Source organism: Fusarium keratoplasticum, chromosome 6 (genome assembly GCF_025433545.1).
Source record: "Fusarium keratoplasticum isolate Fu6.1 chromosome 6, whole genome shotgun sequence".
Taxonomy (NCBI): Eukaryota; Fungi; Ascomycota; class Sordariomycetes; order Hypocreales; family Nectriaceae; genus Fusarium; species Fusarium keratoplasticum.
Window position 1 is genome coordinate 791,518 of NC_070534.1, and position 19,161 is coordinate 810,678.

General features: G+C 51.7%; 7 protein-coding genes across 7 annotated transcripts; 3 read left to right on the forward strand and 4 right to left on the reverse strand.

The window, feature by feature from the left end:
• Nucleotides 1-957: 957 nt before the first annotated feature.
• NCS57_00820700 (Saponin hydrolase) lies at nt 958-2,874 on the reverse strand (the record flags this gene model as incomplete). Its single annotated transcript, XM_053058030.1, has 1 exon — nt 958-2,874. The coding sequence occupies one exon, from the start codon at nt 2,872-2,874 to the stop codon at nt 958-960; it is 1,917 nt and encodes a 638-aa protein (XP_052911861.1).
• Nucleotides 2,875-5,160: 2,286 nt separating this feature from the next.
• NCS57_00820800 (Carboxylic ester hydrolase) lies at nt 5,161-6,915 on the forward strand (the record flags this gene model as incomplete). The annotated part of the gene is made up of 1 exon (XM_053058031.1): nt 5,161-6,915. The coding sequence occupies one exon, from the start codon at nt 5,161-5,163 to the stop codon at nt 6,913-6,915; it is 1,755 nt and encodes a 584-aa protein (XP_052911862.1).
• Nucleotides 6,916-7,190: 275 nt separating this feature from the next.
• Nucleotides 7,191-9,284, reverse strand: NCS57_00820900 (HET domain-containing protein; the record flags this gene model as incomplete). Its single annotated transcript, XM_053058032.1, has 1 exon — nt 7,191-9,284. The coding sequence occupies one exon, from the start codon at nt 9,282-9,284 to the stop codon at nt 7,191-7,193; it is 2,094 nt and encodes a 697-aa protein (XP_052911863.1).
• A 502-nt stretch (nt 9,285-9,786) lies between these two features.
• Nucleotides 9,787-10,891, forward strand: NCS57_00821000 (uncharacterized protein; the record flags this gene model as incomplete). Its single annotated transcript, XM_053058033.1, has 2 exons — nt 9,787-9,897; nt 9,974-10,891. The coding sequence occupies 2 exons, from the start codon at nt 9,787-9,789 to the stop codon at nt 10,889-10,891; spliced, it is 1,029 nt and encodes a 342-aa protein (XP_052911864.1).
• Nucleotides 10,892-11,254: 363 nt separating this feature from the next.
• On the forward strand, nt 11,255-12,740 carry NCS57_00821100 (DAO domain-containing protein; the record flags this gene model as incomplete). Its single annotated transcript, XM_053058034.1, has 2 exons — nt 11,255-11,432; nt 11,482-12,740. The coding sequence occupies 2 exons, from the start codon at nt 11,255-11,257 to the stop codon at nt 12,738-12,740; spliced, it is 1,437 nt and encodes a 478-aa protein (XP_052911865.1).
• Nucleotides 12,741-15,434: 2,694 nt separating this feature from the next.
• On the reverse strand, nt 15,435-16,945 carry NCS57_00821200 (PPM-type phosphatase domain-containing protein; the record flags this gene model as incomplete). The annotated part of the gene is made up of 2 exons (XM_053058035.1): nt 15,435-16,410; nt 16,464-16,945. The coding sequence occupies 2 exons, from the start codon at nt 16,943-16,945 to the stop codon at nt 15,435-15,437; spliced, it is 1,458 nt and encodes a 485-aa protein (XP_052911866.1).
• A 633-nt stretch (nt 16,946-17,578) lies between these two features.
• Nucleotides 17,579-18,987, reverse strand: NCS57_00821300 (Brix domain-containing protein; the record flags this gene model as incomplete). Its single annotated transcript, XM_053058036.1, has 2 exons — nt 17,579-18,508; nt 18,556-18,987. The coding sequence occupies 2 exons, from the start codon at nt 18,985-18,987 to the stop codon at nt 17,579-17,581; spliced, it is 1,362 nt and encodes a 453-aa protein (XP_052911867.1).
• Nucleotides 18,988-19,161: the final 174 nt, after the last annotated feature.

Genomic DNA, 19,161 nt, shown 5'->3' on the forward strand with positions numbered 1-19,161 from the left:
TTCTTTCGATCAAATAAGTGTCTATCATAGAAAAAAGGCTAGACAAGAATTACCTCATAAAGGCCCAGATCTCCAAGCTCCATCATTTTGCAGGTTTGCTGCTCTCGCCAGGCCGATCTCCGTTGATCTGACCATAATTCGGTGCAACGTATCCAGCCAGCGCACAGATACAGTGCGTGCCAGGCTGAGGCTTGCAGGGACGAATCTGACGCGATGTGAGGGAGCCGTTCCTCTTCGCCATAATGAGATTGCTGTCAGCCTTGTGGACCGATGGTTGAAGATTGTGTATCGTTGTCAACTCAAGATGAGAAGTTCAACCCCCACGGCAGCAGAGATCCTCTCCTTCTTTATACCTCTCAGCATGCACGTGCCTAAAGAGGTAGGCTTCATGCCCAGAGCCTGGTCTCAAGTTACCCAAGCACACGAGCAGGGCGAACCAACTCTGCGGGGAAGCGTGCGCTTACAGGCAAACGCGCATGTTGTACATTAACAAAGGCATGCCTTGCAGCTGTTGTGGCGGCCCAATGTCTCGGCGGCTCACTTTAGGCATCAGCTGTTGTGTATTTCGTAAAGGAGGCGGTTTGGACCAATGAGGCTGGATCGCCATCGACGAGTGAGACGACACCGACGACTTCGGCCTATGCAAGGTCATCCATATGACGCAACTATCATGTTAGTTTTGTACTTTGGTGTCCTCAAGTCCTAGTCTTTGTCTGAGGATTGACCATTGGATTGTCGGCGACTTATCGTAGCAGCTTGCATGCCAGCCACTTTAGCTCTATGCCACCAAACGTACACAGCTAAAGACAAGGGAGCACGAGTGAAATTACGCAGGCAACACCATAACTTGATAGTCAATTAATCAATAAAATATCTGGTGTCGGATGGGCATGTGAGTTGAAAGATCTAACCCACTAAGTTCTTGAGTTCCCTTCACCATCAAGATCTCCACCTCACTTAAGTACCGCTCTGAGGGCTACGCCACTCAACACCATCCAAAGTCGTAGTAAGAGTACCATTCGAAGTCAAATCATTGATCATAACATCAATATTGGCATGGTATCCACCCGGGCTCGTCTTCTTGCTTCCCTTGACAGCTCCCGTCTGACGAATATCCGAATACCAGTCAAAGGAAAAGTCGGTTAGTCTCTCAACAGACCCCGTCACACTCTCGTTTCCGTTGAGGAAGCTCTTACCGTCGAGCGAATAGTTCTTGTACACGACACTGACGGTACCGATCTCGGGTGCCTGGCCCCAGGTGATATTGACCTTGGCCTCGCCGGAAGCCTTGCCGTAGAGTGTGTAGATACCACCCGCCAAGCCCGGCGTAGGAGTAACCTGAGATCCTGGAACGTACGGGACGCCCCAGGGAATGGTATCGGAGTGCTCCTTCACCGGGGCAGGAGGGCTTGGGCTGCGGCTAGTAAAGGTTGCAATATACATGCGATAGTTGCGGCCACCTTGCTCCTTGGACGGGTAGCAAGGGAGAGGGTTTGCACCGCCACAAGAAGGAGAGACGGTGTGAGTCTGCCAAAAGACAAGCTGCCTGCTATCAGGAGACCATCGCGGATCAGCCATGCCGTTCCACTCAGGGTCGTTGATGGCACCACTTCCGGGAACGCCGTTGTTATCTCCGTTGATCTTCTGGCCATAGTAGTTGCCACGGTCACCGTAAAAGTCGATCAGATACGGCTGGAAGAACCGACGAAGACCGTTGTTGCGAGACGACGCTGGAAGAATACCACCAACAATATCAACCAGAGGCGGAATTCCTCGCATGCCAGCAATAAACATGTTGCGACCACTTCCCCGAGTATCCATAACAGCCATCCACTTGTTATCAGGCGAGAAAGCCAGAGGGTCGGGATACTCAGGGTGGTTGGTAAGACGGCGAACAACTCCAGTTTGAAGATGAACAGCAAACACATCGTTGTTGCAGCTCTCAATGTTGCTTCCGACATAGGTGAGCTCTGTTCCGTCGCCATTGAAGCCACGAGCCTCGCCAACAGAGATAGCCTGAGGGTTCAAAGAAAGAACCTTGCCCTTGGCCGTGATGGGGGCGACTCCTTTGGGATTGTGCAGAATGGTAACCTTTTCTAGGTCATATCGCGGCGCCAGGGGGGTTCCAGTCTTTGGCGAAGGGTTGAATACAAGCCGTGAAAAGTAAGCATATTGTCCAATACTGCCACTAGCAAAGGTGAAGGAGCTAAACTCGAGATGAACATTATCCGGGTGCAGTCGCAGCTCACGAATATCACCGCTCGGGCCAGAACCGTCGGCAGCAACATTCCAGCGGAGAGGGTAGATGTAAGTGTTCTCTGGCTTGCAAGCCTCGCTAGTCAACTGGTTGGTACCGCAGTCGAGGATGTTGTGTCCGATGAGAAGACGTTTGCCATCCTTGAAGGCCTGAGGATAGTCATACTTGACGCTGATTCCAACGGCGTTCTCCTCAGGAACACCACAAGTGATGCACTTCCACGGGTCTCCGTTAGGAAACGTCTTGCCATCCGTCTTGACGATGATGACCTGCGGGCCAGAGTAGATGCTTCCCGCAGCCGGAGCAGCAGGCGCACCAGTAAAGGTGACCATGGCGATAACATGCTTTCCATCAGGTAAAAAGTCGCCAGACTGGAACGTTTCAAAGACGCCGTTGGCCAGACATCCTGTTCCGCGAGAGTTGATCTGCTTCGTGCAAGCACCGACGTCGTCGCTGGGCGAGATGGGAGGAAGAGGCAGTTGCTTGAGCGTGATGGGCTCAGGAGAAGGAGGGTTTGGAACAGAAGCAGGAGGAGTAGTGACGGCGGCAGCGTGAGCAGTCTGGCCCACGCTACCGCAGAGGATAGCGTAGACAGTCGCTTTGTCAAAGAAGTGCATCTTGCTGAAAGTGTTCCCTAGACAGAGGACCTGCAGAACTTGAGAGAGGCCTGTCGAGTGTCTAATCCATCGACTTACATGACTGTTCACTCGTATATATACATTTTCTTCTTCGTGCCTATCGTTGGTATAGTTCATCCCGTTTCGGAAACTAAATGATGCTACCCTCGCATACCTCGCTCCTATCCGAGAGCGCGTACCCCAAGGAGTCGGGATTCGGAAAACCCCTGCTAGAGCGACGCTATATACTCATTAACTCCACCACGTCAGGCCCGGTCTGACTTATTATTGCCTTACTTAGTATCAGCCCCCGCTCAATAGCTTACTCGCAGCTGAGGTTTTGTGCCTGACCATCCCGTCTATGTGCCAAGCCTCTGGCTTCTAGACCCGTTGCCATACAGTTCTCCTGCGGAATGTGAGGCTTGAGGGCATACAGGCCAGCCAGAAGGACATTATCTGAGAGCTATTCATTTCTGGACCTATGTCATCTATCATAGCAAGTGAGAATCAGAAGTCCTGGAGAGACTACCGAATGAACTATTGGAGATGCCATCATGGTGAGGCGGAAGATACCGCTGATGACAATTCAGCAAGCTTACAAAGGTGAAATACATAACAGAGGGGGAATAATACGTGACTGAACATGTTCGGCTTCCTTTGCACCGAGTCGGCCGCTGTTCATGATCCCCCTCGGTATCCCATCGGACGAGCTTCTTGCATATGCCATGAGCTCACGGCGTACGCCAAGCGTCGTTGAACTTACCACATGTGCCATCTACCTTGTATAGCCATGCAAACCTCTACCGCCTCTTCGGTTAGTCTATTTAGCCGACAACTCTATCCCTCCTTCGGTGCAGATGACCCGAGGAATCGTGGGGTACGTTGCCTGTCCTGATCTTCTCCACATTCGAGTTACCAGTCAGAGAGCGGCGGAATACGAGTCGGAAAACCCTTGTTCGAAAAGCCCCCAGCCATACTCCAAGGTAGTATCATCGTCCCATCTGCTCACGAGGTCATCATCGCTAGGGTTACTTCGCGGACCGACCCCATGGGGCTTTCCCCGATCATCCCCACGGGGTATAGATCCGAACTTGTCTTAGTGATAGAAGTCACTCCAAGGGCCCGGTTGAGGACGGTGGTATGGGCTGGTACCCTGAACAACAGGACTCTTTCACTCGCCAACTCGGCCTATTGATTAGCGATGGTCCGTGGCCACAGGGACGAATTCGACGGCTACAAGGATGTTGTTATTGGGTTAGAGATACCTAATCCTGGGAATTTTTTTCAAAGCCACGATGTCCCAGGTGTTAAACGTTCCGATGTTAATCGCCATGAGTCGAGAGACAAAGAGGCATTACTGATTCTGTTTTTATATGGCGAGCCTTGGTCCATCTAAGGAGTTTGAAGAAGCAGAAACAGAGCAATCAACGCATAGGTTTGTATCAGAATACAAGTTGTTCGTTACTAAGTCTTTGAGAGAACAAACCTTACTAAACAGGTGCCTAGTAGAAGAAGTTGGCCTAGGGCTAGCCGGGGCCGGGCTCTAACTTTGGCCGAGTACGAGTTTTCCAGACAGCTTCAACAGACAACTTGGAGCCTAGTACCCTACAGAATATCTAAATGCTAGTGATTCCTCTGTACACTACCTGATATGCTCATACAGCAACGTCGCCTCACGTGAAAAGGCTAGCTGACACCCCAATTGATGCTCCAGAGAGGGACAGTCACAGATTTCTCCGACACTTGGGCTCAGCCAGTTCAAGTTCCCATCCACCCGTCACTTTTCCCTCTTCATCCTGTATGCTTAGCTATGGCAAGTCGAGATATGGCCCCTGTTTGCGATAGCTTGAACCTTACTGGCCGGCTCGCAACGCTTACTTGTCACAGCTTGCCAGTCAGCAGCCACATTGGAACAACCATCAGGAGACAGAGTAAAACCAACCCGTAAACAGCTGGTAAACAATGCTGGTTTAGCGGGTTGCCTTTGTTGGTAGAGGGGCTGACAATGATAATGCCCTCTGACTGGCGCATCCGCAAGGAAATCTATGTTGGGAATTGGCCTCACAACAGACCTGATTGCGAACCCAGCATCCCCTATCACTTTAAGGCTTTCGGGGAAAATGGACTATAATCATTGGTTCGTTCGGTGATCACTCCATTTAAGGAGTGGCAGATAATCGTGGGTATCAGTTTGCTGCCCTGTTGCTTCAGGGCTATAAAGAGCCTCTGCTTCGCAATCATCAACCACCAAACTCTCCCAAACACGAACCTCCCTCACCTCCCGCCATGAAGTTTCTCCACGTTGCCTGGTTCTCTTTGATAACCTGCGGTGTCATAGCAGAGCAATCAGCTCAAGTGACTATGACTCTTGCCCCAGCCTCGACCATCATCGGCACTTCCAGAGCCAACATCGACGGCGTAGAGCTCTTCAACGGAATTCCCTACGCTCAACCACCCTTAGGCCAACTTCGCCTCAAGCCCCCTCAGAGATCTAACGGACCTTTCGGTACTCTCGATGCTACCAAAATTGCACCGACTTGTCCTCAGTTCCGTGGAGCACCTCCTGCCTTTAGCGATGCCTTTACGCAGCTCATCTCAAGCTCCATCAACACTACCTTCTTCCAGACCTCTCTCCCTTCGAGTGAGGACTGTCTTACACTCAACATCGTTCGGCCTGCAGGGACTAACTCCGATGCCAAGTTGCCTGTGCTGCTCTGGATTCACGGTGGAGGCTTCCAGGTCAGTGTCTCCTTTTCCACCCCGATCCACCCCGTCACTGACCGTCAGATACAGGTCGGCTCAGCTACCCAGTACGACGGTTCTTTCGTAGTCAACAGTTCTGTTACAGCCCACAAGCCCGTCATCTACGTCGCCATTAACTATCGTCTCGCCGGCTATGGCTTCCTAGGCGGCAAAGACATCCTCGCTGATGGTTCCGCGAACATCGGCCTCCGTGACCAACGCATGGCCCTGGAGTGGGTTGCCGACAACATCGCTTCATTCGGTGGTGATCCAAACAAGGTCAACATCTGGGGCGAGTCAGCCGGGTCTTTGTCCGTCTTCAATCAGCTGGGGCTATATGGTGGCAACCACACGTACAACGGAAAACCCCTTTTCCGCGGAGCAATCATGAACTCTGGCTCCCTCTTCCGAGCAGACCCTATCGATTGTCCCAAGGCTCAGACCGTCTATGATACAGTTGTCAAAAACGCCGGTTGTTCCTCAGCGAACGATACCCTTGCCTGCCTGCGTAACGTCGACTACGGCACGTTTGAGCAAGCAACAAACTCTGTTCCCGGATTCATCTCATATAACTCAATTGCACTATCCTACCTCCCGCGGCCTGATGGCGAGGTACTGAACGACAGTGCCGAGGTCATTGTGCAATCTGGAAATTACGCGGCTGTGCCCCTGATCATTGGCGGCCAAGAAGACGAAGGGACATTATTCTCATTCGCCCAGAGCAACTTATCCGATACCTCTGCCATTGTTGAGTATCTCTCCTCACTATACTTTCACGGAGCTACCAAGCATCAACTGAAAGCCTTGGTCGAAACATACAACGAATCTATCCCAGCTGGATCACCTTACGGCGCTGGCTTTACCGGTGAGGTGTACCCAGGTTTCAAACGCCTGTCCTCTCTCCTCGGCGACATCGGCTTCACACTAGCTCGCCGTTCCATGCTCTACCACGCGTCAAAGGCAAATCCTACCGTTCCGATCTGGAGCTACGAAGCAAGCTACGACCGCGACACACCCGTCCTGGGAACATTCCATGGCTCTGACCTTCTTCCGGTCTTCTTCAGTGGGCCCCAGAGTTTCGCCAGTCAGAGCCTTTTTCACTACTACTTCAACTTTGCATACTCTCTAGATCCCAATGACTCTTCCAACAAAAGGGACCAGTACCCTCACTGGCCCAAGTGGAGCGACAAGAAACAGCTACTACATTTGTTCCGGGATAACTCTAGTCTACTGACGGATGACTTTCGATGGGAGAGCTACACATGGATGATGGCGAATGAAAAGCTGTTACGGTTCTGAGTGTCTGCTGAGATGGCGGCCGATAGCACATGTGAAGCAGATAGAGGCATGCAGCTAGACAATGCTGGAGAGGAAACAAAGCCTTTCGTTGACTTAGTATTCCTCCTCTTTTGACCAGGTGTTTTAAGGAGTAATCTCCGCCCCAGAATTTATGCTAGCCGCTCCCACGATGCCTATGTTTGCAGTGACATGATCTTCGTGCGTTTCTTCAGTACTAAAAATGGTCAGCCCATCGTTCTTCGAGCCTAATTACACCATGGTCGATATATCCTGTCCTATCGGAGCTCTATTCCCACAAGCTCCCTCTCACCCACGCCCACCTCGTGTGCAATCTCCTTCTCAAGCGTAGAGAACGAACACCGCCCGACATTGAGATAGAAATCATCCACCTTGCGAACCAACAAAAACTCCACGACGCCCTTGAGGAGAACGACGTGGTCACCTTCCGCCGCGCTCCAGGGCACAAACATGAGCCCGCCATCTAGTGCTCGAGCCAATCTTGATCTTCCCCGGTACAGCTTTTCCGCGTCCTTCTCAGCTTGGGCCATCTCTACTTCAAACTGTGTCTGATCCGAGATTCTTGTCAAGAAATTCGATATGGATGATCTATACAGCATGTATTGTTGTTCTTGGTTGACTTGGTCAATCAGCTCGTGGCCAAGTATCGGCCTCGGGGGTTCATCCAAAACCCTACACCTCCATGATACTCCAAGCCCTATATTTAAGAGAAACTCCTCTCCAAACGCATACATGTAGTTTGACTCGGTGGGACTATCGTCTGTCTCATTTGTCGATTGCCCGTTGACCAGGAGGTATTGAAGTGCTCTGATGACTCTCAAGACCTCTGGCATCTCCCAAACATTTTCTTCTTGACACTCGGCCCCTAGAGTCTTTGCGAGGGTCACCAGAGGATGAATATGGTGTGTGTAAAAAGGCGGCGAGTTGAGCATCTCGAATACAAATATGACAAAGGATAACCAAGTGTCATCGTTGAAGGATATGACTGGACCCAGATCCAGGATGGTCGAAACAAAGACGGCGCGAACAAATAAGCTCCGCTCTCGTATAAAGACATCGGGTGATGGACCGCAGTCCATCCACGGACTTGTATCTGAGGGAATTTTCCACAATCGTTCGAAAGGACGAGGAGGGCTGGCATCACTTCCAGATGACATACGCCGCCGGAGGTTGGGAACCCAAGAAGCGAATTCGTATGATTGCTCAAGCTCGTCTTGCATGGCAATCCCTGCATAATAAAGAAAAAACAGAAACTCGAAAGAGAAGTCGGACGGGAGGTCGATAAGCTCGGCACAGAGATCGATATAAACTGACTCGAGCGACTTCTCTGGACTATAGTCTGGCTTGAGCTTGAGGTCGGCAACTCCAAGGAGGGCATAAACATGGTCCTTGGGGTCTCTTGCTTCCAGAGTCCCGCCAGTAGACACGATAGCCCTGCGTGCCATTTGATGTTCTTTTCTTAGTTTTGCATCCTCCGACGCCTTTTCTGCCCCGACAAGAGTTCTCGCCCAATTGATAGACAAGAAGATGGCGGCATCGAATTCATCTATTGCGTCACGAACAGATTGGTCGGTTCCCTCGGGCGTAGGCTGTACTTGAGCAGCGGAAAGCCAAGAATGCGCATGCAAAAGAGTACTCAGTTCCATCAGCAAGGTTCGATAGATAAAGACGGGTCGACGAGCCAGCACCACTTCTTGGAATATCCATGCTCGCTTCCAGTACGTCAGGCAGCAAAATACATCGATAGCAGAGCCAACTGTCACTCCGAGATGGTGAGACAGGTGGCAAGAGAAGGCGAGATATTCCGTCACCCGACGCATCTTGGCTCTCTTTGGTTCCTCATTGGGTGCTGAGACGAAGCCGTCTTCATCTGCGCCTGTTGCAATAGACCCAATCGCATAAAAGGCGCATTGCATCTCCTTCTCCGGTGCCTTGAAATCAAGAGCGCAAAAGACTACTTCAGCCATGGAATAAACTTCTTTCATGAGTTGTACTTGCTCACCCTTCTCTTTGCTGTCAGCCTGATTGATGCAGATGGCGTCAGCCCACAGTCGACAAGACCCGACGTCGCGGTCACGAAAGATGGCCCTCCAATGAAAGATGGCATATTCTAAGGCATTGCCAAGGCTTGAGGTGATGCTGCGGTAAGAATCATTGACCGTGATGTCTTGGGTGTCGCTTTCGTCTCCCCAGACGTAGGAAAGGGCGCAGAATGAGGGGTTATCCAGGAGAGACACGGTGTGGAACTCGCAGACGATCCCCGGTGTGATGGAGACAATCTCGAGTAGCCTGATCTCTTTCCGGGATGTGTCAAGTGGCAGATAATGTTTCTCCAACTCGGAGGCAGACATAATGAGTCCCTTGATGAGATGCTGAAAATTGAAGTGGCAAGGTTGTTTCGGGGATGGTGATTACACCATGATACAAGACCGGAGATTCTATTGTTGCAGGCTCCTTCTTACTTGATGTCACTTGTGCACTGGCCTGGTTGCACTAAATCCATGTGTGCAGAAGCCAGGCGTGGGGAGGTCCCTGGCCGTCCAGGTCAAGGTGAGAAAGATACGCACATTTAACATTGGGAATAGTTCTACCAGTGGATTTACATAGCTTCCTTTTCGACAAGTAGTTTGACGACCAGGATCATCGCCTTCGGCAATCATCCTCCGAAATGGGAGCTATTCTCATGCTTCACCTCGACTCCACAACGGAAAACACATCGTAATCCGACAACTCTCACCCGTCTTTCACAATCTTTTCTTTTTCAAGCACTTTCTTGCTTGTTTGTATCCTCATAAAATATTTCAACCACAGCAGCAGCACCTTTTCTACCCAGACAAGCTCATCTATCCCACAATGTCTTCGGCCCCCAAGTCCGAGAGGAAACCCCGCGTTGTTTGCCTCGGAAAACCCAAGTTTATCGGGGATGACTACCTTGAAGAGTTTCAAAAGGATTTCGACTACGATGTAAGTCAATGCCCTCAACAAGAGTCTCATCGCAAGTTCTTAGACTCTAGAACCATAAACAACTAACCATGCCCAGGCCCTAGACGTGACCAACCACCAGCAAGCCCTGGAGCAGCTCCCTCTCATGATCGCAGAGCATGGCCCAATCGATGCATTTGTCATCCGCATGGGAAGACCTCCCTTCCGCCCCTTCAACGAAGAGCTCTTCGGGCCGCTTACTCCGTACTGTCGCATCATCGCCTCGGCCTCGGCTGGCTACGACGACTTTGACCTCGACTGGTTGACCCGGAACAACATCTACCTCTCCAACACCATTGACGCCGTAGCGGAGGCCACCGCCGACATGTCCTTCTTCTTGACTCTGGCCGTCATCAGAGACGCTTACCGTGGTGAGCGAGATGCCCGCAATGGTACCTGGAATCGTGTTGTAGTCCCGAGCAGAGATCCGTCGGGTATGACGCTTGGGATCATCGGCATGGGCACCATCGGCAAGTATGTCGCAAGGCGGGCAGCCGTCTTCAACATGAAGATCAAGTATTACAACCGACGACAACTCAGCGCAGAAGACGAGGCAAAGTACAGTGCGTCTTATTGCTCGTCCTTGAATGAGTTGCTGGCTGAATCAGATGTTGTGTCCGTCAACTGCCCTCTCAACAAAGAGACTACAAACTTGATCTCGACAAAAGAGTTTTCCATGATGAAGGATGGGGCTTTCATTGTCAACACGGCCCGCGGCCCAATAATCAACGAGGATGCTCTTATCGAAGCTTTGGAGAGCGGTAAAATCACGCGAGCTGGCCTGGACGTGTTTTTGGGCGAGCCAAACATCAATGACTACTTCAAAACGAGCGACAAGGTAGTGATCCAGCCGCACATTGCGGGTTTGACGGATCTGTCGTTCCAGAAGGGCGAAAGGGAGGCATTTGATAACATCAAAGCATTGTTCAAGACTGGAAAGCCGCTCTCGCCGGTTAACCAGATAAACTCTTCGTAGGGTGCATGATAGACCTCTGTAATATACAACGGTGGGCGTGGTTTTCAGAATCTAGATGTTCAAGTTGACGATTAAACCAACGAAGCAGTGCCTCGCAATCATTGCATACCCTCAGCCCAAAAAGTAGCTGAAGTCCAACTATGCCTATCCAACATCCCAGTGCTGATCAACTGCGGGATCGGAGGTGTTGTCCGGCGCAAGCCGAGCCTGATATTACGTGCTCCCTCAACGGGGTGGCTTATCCGCCGTCGAATCGGAAACTCCCATATATGCCGCAAAGGCTCGATAGACTATCCATCAAACTTACCTATATCCGTCGCGGAAACTCTACATCCTCAACTCGACCCGGCAACTCATATCAACATGTCAACCCCTCCCGCCAAGACCGACGCCATCATCATTGTCGGCGCCGGCATCTTTGGCCTCAGCACGGCAATCCATCTTGCTCGCCGAGGATACACAGACGTCACCGTCTTTGACAAGCAGCCGTACGAAAAGACCTTGTACTCTTACACTGAAGGCTGTGATGCTGCGTCTGCCGGTTCGTGCTACGATTCACCTGCATCACAACCGAAACTAATGCTATACAGACATCAACAAGATCATCCGCTCCGCATATGGAGCTCAAACAGAGTACCAGGGCCTCAGCGCCGAAGCTCTCAAGGCTTGGGATGCCTGGAACGCAGAGCTCAAAGCTGGCGGCTCATCAGTCCCTCCAGGCATGACGTCCAACGACGTCGTCTGGATCAACAATGGCTTCCTCTCACTATCCGATGCAACAACCCTCCCGGACTTTGAGAGAGCCACCGTGGACAACATGGAAGCTGCAGGCCAGAAAGGAACACAGCTCATCAACAATGACGACAACCATCTAAAACTGGCGGCAGAGAAGGGCAGGAGTTCGGCGATGCAACCTTTCAGCAAGGAAGCGCTCGGGGTGCTTGACACCACAGGCGGTATTGCAGTGGCCGATAAAGCGTGCCGCTTTGCTCTCCATAAGGCCAAGTCTCTCGGCGTGCGCTTTATTCTCGACCCAGCTGCCGGCCGTCTGGCATCCACCATTCAAGACTCCAGTGGCAAAGTCACTGGTATCCATACAGCAGACGGTAAATCCCACTCATCGGCCATTACAATCATCGCCGCTGGTGGCTGGACACCGACCCTCGTACCATCCCTCGACAACCTCGCCGAAACGACCGCAGGCTCCGTCATAATCCTCAAGATCCCCGAGTCCTCACCTCTCCGTGATCGATTCTCACCTTCACGTTTCCCATCGTTTTCGTTCAACATGCGAGAAGGAGCCAAGGGCGGAATATACGGTTTCCCCGTGGATGAGCATGGTCACCTCAAGATCGGCTACCGCGGAACCAAATACACGAACCCAAAGGTGCAGGCAGACGGCCGAGAGCGCAGTGAGCCTGTCACAAGATGGACCGAGGGCGACCAAATTACCAAGATTCCAGAGCAGGCCCTGCGTGTCTTGCGCAAGTTTCTGTCTGATTATCTCCCCGAACTAGAAGCTGAGGGCATTGACATCTGGTTAACAAGACTGTGCTGGTACAATGACTCCTTCGACAACCACTATGTGATCGGCCACGTGCCTGGTCATGAGGGTCTGGTAGTCGCAACTGCTGGGAGTGGACACGCCTTCAAGTACCTTCCAAACATTGGAAACTGGGTTGTCGACATCCTAGAAGGTGTCGGTCTGGATAGACCGGCAGTGAAGGCGTGGCGATGGAGAGAGAAGAAAACTGAACAGGAGGTTGTGAATAGCCTCATGGAGGGGTCAAAGGGGGAGAGAGCTCTGAGAAACACTCCTCTCGTATCAGCAGATGCACCAAATTCTTAACTGTGAGCGAAGGAAGTAGACACGGGTGAGCCGGCCTAAATATTTAGCATAGGTACCAGTAGACACACCAAATCAGATCAGCTGTAGCTCTACTGTCTGTTGAATATCTACGCCTGGAATATAGCAAGAAGCCGAATAATGCGGAAAAGTCCAGCCATCAACCCTTCGGATTCCACTCTGCCCACAAGAGCGAGGACAACTGACAACCCTTACTTGATGATGTGTACCTCCCGTTCTTCACTTTGCAACAAAAAACATCAAGATCCCATACAAAAGAATACTCGGTACAAACGTGACGCAAAAAAGTACCAAGGCAGGTCTACCGACATCGGAATCCCAAACCAACTCATATTGGAACACTGAAGCAAGAAAGGTCAAGATTCCAAGGCCATAAAGGGTGAAAGCAAGCCCGTGACCGATTAGCGGGTGGTTGAGCAACTTTCTCGCCCCTCGAAAGTCCTGACCGGTGATATTGAAAAGAATCAAGGCGAATGTAGTTGCTGGCTGAGCAACTAAAACCCAAACCCACATCATACGTATCACAGTGAGGGGGCTACTGTTCGAAGGGCTGAATGTGTCATAGTGGGCATCTAAAACACTCAATGTGACAATCAGGCTTCCCACAGTGCATATCTGGAGACTAAACCAGAAGCATATTGTCGGGGCCCAATTACTTTTGTAGTAATCTCGCTGAAGCCACTCCAATTCTTGGCTGTTTGGATCTACGCCGAGCTGCATTGTGACTCGAGTTGGCGAGACTCTTTCTCTGTGTTGATGGGGAAACCTCCTACGATCGGTATCATTGCGATGCTGCTCCCCAGATTGGCCCCGCGCAATTGTTCGTCGAGGAATCGAATCACCGGCCCGACTTGAAGACTGGCAGTCTTGTCTTGTAGGTCTATCAACGGACTCCAAATCCACTGACCTGTGGCGGCCCGAGGAAGTATCGGTATGCTCAGAATCTTTAACAAAGGCTGCAACGGCTATAATTGCCGGCCCAAGGAGCATCAGTACGGGTAATTTTTGGCCAAACGTCCACTCTGTTCTCGTCTCGTTTGGTCTCTGCTTTGAGGAGGCTGATCTCACTACATGAAGGTGAGTTGTAGCCCACAGGCTCGAAATGAGAAGCCAATAGATCTATTCAGGGGCCATGTTAGCCTGTTCAAGCCTCAAATAGACCAACCCTAGAAAACAAAACGTACCTCAGAAAGCGTAGAAACTAAGATATCAACATAAAGGCGAATGTTTAGGAACATCGCTAGACAGGGTTTGACCACGATGAAATGCCATTGCCTCTCATTCAGCATCCGGTCAAGAGGGTATATAGGCGTTGACAGTTTACAGAGAGCTCGTTTGGCCAGGTCGCGTACCGCTCGACGCACGCGTCCGACGAAGAATTTGGAGACGAAGCGAAAGATACGCAAGACCCTACTAAAAAAGTTGAGTACCAGCAAAGTCATGCTCGTAGCCATGCTCTGAAAACTTCGCGACCGAGAGAACACGGCGCAGTACGGCGCTGTCAGTTCGTAATAGGATTTCAAAATCTCGCCAGGCGAGAAGTAACACCTGGCTGGGAATATGGGAAGAGCAACGGTATAACTGGCACCATCGCCAGAATCATTGCCCTCCCAGTTAAAGAACGCCATTGGCCCCATGGCGACAAGCAGAAGTACAAGAAAGATAAACACTAGGGCAAGCCGCCATCCTCGCTCCCATCGGCGAGAGTGAAAATAGACCCTGAGAGCTGTCAGTCCGGAAAGATGTGCGATATTGGACAGCCATGCGAGGTACACAAGGATGGACCAGTGATAGGCGGACAGGTCGTTGTTGAGAGAGAGAAACCCGCTGATAAGGATTCCAAGCCCAGCAATCAGCTGGAGATCGACAAAGTTTAGAATGCACTATAGAAAAAGGACAGGGCCAGTCAGGCCGGAGAACGACACAATACTCGCTGGAACTCACCCGTATCATGCTTCACTGAAGTCTGGAGAGATCGGAGGAGTGCCCTCGCTTTCCAGACCGGCTCCTCCCGCACCTGCGAACAAAACCGAGGAGCATTGTATCGATTGGGTTCGGCCTGAAAGACATCTCGGGTTCTTCTGACTGCCCTCGGCAAGCAGCGTTGCCGAATGGGTCGAGTTCTGGGTCGAAGAAGACCAAATAGTGGACGAGAATCATGGCGATCATCAGCCATGCAGTTCCAAGGAATCCTATAAGCACCTAATGTTGATCGGCCCATTAGTTAGCGCGATACCGCCATCATGCAGAACTTACTCCGAGGCCCTCGATGTCGTCGTACGGCTCCGGATATGGTGGTCCACCGGGATACGACCTCCAACCAGTTGTGTTGTAGGTACAGTTCATCAGGTCCAAATCAATTCGTGACACGCTGATATTGGGGTCATAACTTGTATGGAGTGTCCCATAAGTCAGCGAAGCTGACAAGCGGGCGAGTTCTGTTTTGATTGAATCAGGCTACGGTGTTGCCCAAGTGTACGAAGGGGGTGGCAACGCCGCCACTCATGTGATCTTTGAAAGCAAGCTCTAGGCAATTTAATGAGCTGGGAGAATGGTCAAGAAGCTAATTCCACCTTGGCAGCTCTAAAACTGCCGAAAGCCAATGACCATTGGCACCCAGAGTGTAGGCATACACAATCGAAATGCGATTCTTCTCGATCAAGTTGGCTCCCCGTCTCACTTCTTTTCATATGGATCCTTGAAGAAAATAACCTGCACCGTCATATCGTCCCTCACATTCCGACTCATGGGCGAATACGTCGTGAGCGCCCCCAAAAACAACCCCCTCCTCGACCCCCCAAGCGCATTCTTGACAAGACACACAGCCGCGCTGTCCAGGTCCTCGATCACAAAGTGCTCCGGCGTAGCCTGCCACCCATCCCTCGGCTTACCCTTGAGCTTGGTCTCCTTGAAGGGCTCCGGCTTGCCGGCCTTCTTGGCTGCGAGCCAGCGTGACACGCACGTGACGGCATCGTCGTTGCTGATCACATCCCAGAGGCCGTCTGAGGCGAGGATGACAAAGTCCTCGGTTTGGACCTTGCGTGTCGTGACTTCGGGGCGGGCAGTCATGTATGGGGGTGTCTTGAAGTTGGGTCGTGGAGATGTACCGTAAAAGTTGTCTCGCGCTGTACGAATGAATTCGTCTGACCACTTCCAGCGGTGATCGCCGAAAGCTCTGGTGACAGCCATACCCAGGAGCCGTCCAGAGTCGGGATTAAGGATGTCATCCTTCTCGCCGGGATGCTCACGGTCAAGACGGTCTACCTCATCCTGGTTGAAGCCAGTCTGGTCCTTGCTCAGGACATCAGCCTCATACTTGCGCCCTTCTTGCGACCAAGCTCCGCGAACGGCGCGAGAGTCTCCAGTGACAGCAGTTCGCAAGGTTGAGGTGTGGGGTTCGTAGATGGAGAGAAGAGCGCATGAGCCTGCAATAGCGGGCGCGATGGCAGAAATGACCTCAGCTGAACCTGGCTCGTGGCCTGCCTCCATGGCCTTGATGGCGTTGCTGTAGATGCGATCATCGAGCCGCTCAAAAGCCTTCTTGATGGTGTCGTCGACCAGCTCATTAGAGCTACCGGCTTTGATGCTAGACAGAGCACCGGATACATACGGAACAAGAGCCCCTCTCAGTACCTTCGAGGTTGCCCAACCGCTATTTTCACGCATCAGTAATTGTCCCTGATTGCAGTTTCGAGGGCTACTCACGCATGTCCGTCATAGACGCCAGAGAACAGCGTACCAGCACCACCGATACCCTTGGCTACCTTGAGGTCCCAGTCATCCTCGATGGGGTTGTTGCTTGATACTCGCGCAACATCTACCCGACCCTTGACACCTCCGTGTCCTTCAAAGGCAAAGGTATGGACATCTTGGCGCAGTTTGGCATTCGCGGTCGTGAGAGTCAATGCCTTGATGGGAGACTCGACCGAGATCTGGTCTTCGGCAACAAAGTCCTGCAGAGAGAGGACATCGCTCGATCTGGATGATGTAGAGGGCTTCTTGTCGTCCTTGCCGCTGAAGATGTACAGACCAGCCCCTCCGGTGCCGACAATGGCGGCTACAGGCCACGCATACCCACCGCCAGCTTTTGACGCAGTGGACGAGAAGCGTGCTTGTGTGCAACGCGCCGACACTCGCTTGAGCGCCGGACCAGAGGTGCGTAGAGTTCTGACGTGTATGCGAAACATGATGTGTGCTCTCGTGTCAACCTGAAGGGATGTCGGTGAGTCGCGTGAGCTGCAAGGAGTCTCAAGTTACACAGTTGGCAGGACAACTCACGATCCAGGGTTTTGTGTCAAGGTCCTATCGATGAGAGACTAGAAAGAGTGTATTGCCCAAGTAGTGATGTTCTGAGCAGAATATTGATGATGAATAAGCGTTAGGCCTTTCAAAGGATGTTGAGTTAATCGGTCGCTCGTCACAGATTGAATAGAAGAGGGAGATGAACTGTGTGAGTTGTTTACCCTAGACGCGAGCGTGAGAAATTGAACGTCGCCTCACTATTCTCTCGACAGCCTCACATTTGACGGGGCCAGGCAAGGATTACATAAATAGTTGAAAGACTCTACAGCCCCTCCTGCCCTAGGATTTACCGATGGTGACCTCAGCCAACAGTTAGGATGCCATACATCCGTTTCAATGAGTTGTAGTCAGCCTCATTTCGAGACAAAATGTTCGTCAGCACAATGGCGACCGTCCTCACAGTACACTTAATACTGAGCATTCCACAAAGAATCGACAAGGTATTCATTGCCCAGAGACCCAGAGATATGTACAACGCCGAATTACAACCAAGATACGAGCCCAGAAGAAGTGCCAGTTCAGCTGTTGGCAATCTCCTCCTCCTCATCCTCCCATTCACCGTCCTCCTCCATCTTCTCATTGACCTTGTACTCGGCATCCCCAGCCAAGCCTTCACTGTCAAACTCGTCGACATCCATGTCGCTATCGTACTCGAACTCATCCTCGTCATCTTCATCATCCTTGTTACCGTTCTTGGCCTTGGCAGCCTTTTTGCGCTCCACGTTGGCCTTTTGCTCCTTCTTTCGCGCCTCCTTCTCTTGCCGTCTCTTCTCCCATCGCTTCTCTAGCTCCTTGATCTCCTCCTTGGACTTGTGTACATACTCGTGCCACATGACCTTGCCTGAGCATAGACCCTCTTCCACCTTGGTAAGGCGTAGGCGCATGCGAGGACCCAGCTCAACCAGCTTCACAGCACGGCGCTCCACATTCTCCTCCTCGACGCCGGCCTCAGCCTCAGCCTGAGCGGCTTGTTGCCTGGCCTTGGCAGACAAGACCTTTCGGGTTGTAGAGTCCAAGATCTCGACCTCGGCGTCTGTATCCATTTCGCTACCGCTCGTCGCATCCGTCATGTAACCCTCTCCATTCTCGCCTCCGATCAAAAAGTCGGCGACATCCTCTAGCTTTCCAAGATTGGGCATCTTGCCTTTTCGGCTGGTCTTTGAAGACACAAACTGCTCGGCGGCGTTAAGTCTTCGCAGGGGCTTCGAGACCGTTGTCGACTTTGTTGTAATAGCATAGTGTCGGAAGTTGAGGATAAAACTGCCATCGTCCTCCTCTGATTGTTCGCGGTTCAGGAGCAATACTCGTCGGATCGACTTGAGAGGTGTAGCTTGGGGGTTGATGGGAGGGAAGAGGGACTGGAATACGGTCGTAGCGAGGGATTCGAGGTGCTTAGGAACTTTTGACTTGGCATCCGAGTCGGGACGGCTAAAGTTGTTCATGACTAACTGAGATTTGTTAGCGGAAGCATCACCAGAAGTCTGAAGCTTCTTACCAGAGGAGGAGTGATAAACTCCTTGCCGCCACCCTTGGGGTGCTTCTGCGCTCGCTGCACATCCTTGCACAGCGAGTACTTTTCCACGCGAAAGTTCATGGTAGGACCTCGAGGCGTCAAGGCAACTCGAAGGTTGGTGTTGCCGCTCTCTGACCGCGAAAACAGGAGCAGGTGAGTAACTCCCAATGGACCACACATGACGGCATAATCCTTCAATCGGTTTCCTCTCCGCTCCCTCAATCGACTAGCAGTACCAGGCTCCATGACTTTTCGCACGTCGGCCGCAAGCTGGCTAACGCTGGAACCGACCTCGCCAGCGCCAATTCGAATCACCATGGACTTGGGGTCGCGTGCCGAGGCATGGCCGGGGGCGTCGACCTCGGGGTTGTTCGCCCCCACGTGGGTTCTCTTCTTTGTTCGTTTACGAGCCATTTCGAATTGATGTTGTAAAGAAAGTTGCTGAAATGAAGCTGCGAGCTGCGAATGGATCTCGTCGCAAATCGCAGGGAAAGAAAAAAAAGTTGGAGGGGACCCGCGATAAGACTAGCGCACGTGCGATAAGGGACCCACTAAATTTTTGCTCTCAAGTCAAGCTAAAGGTTGGAT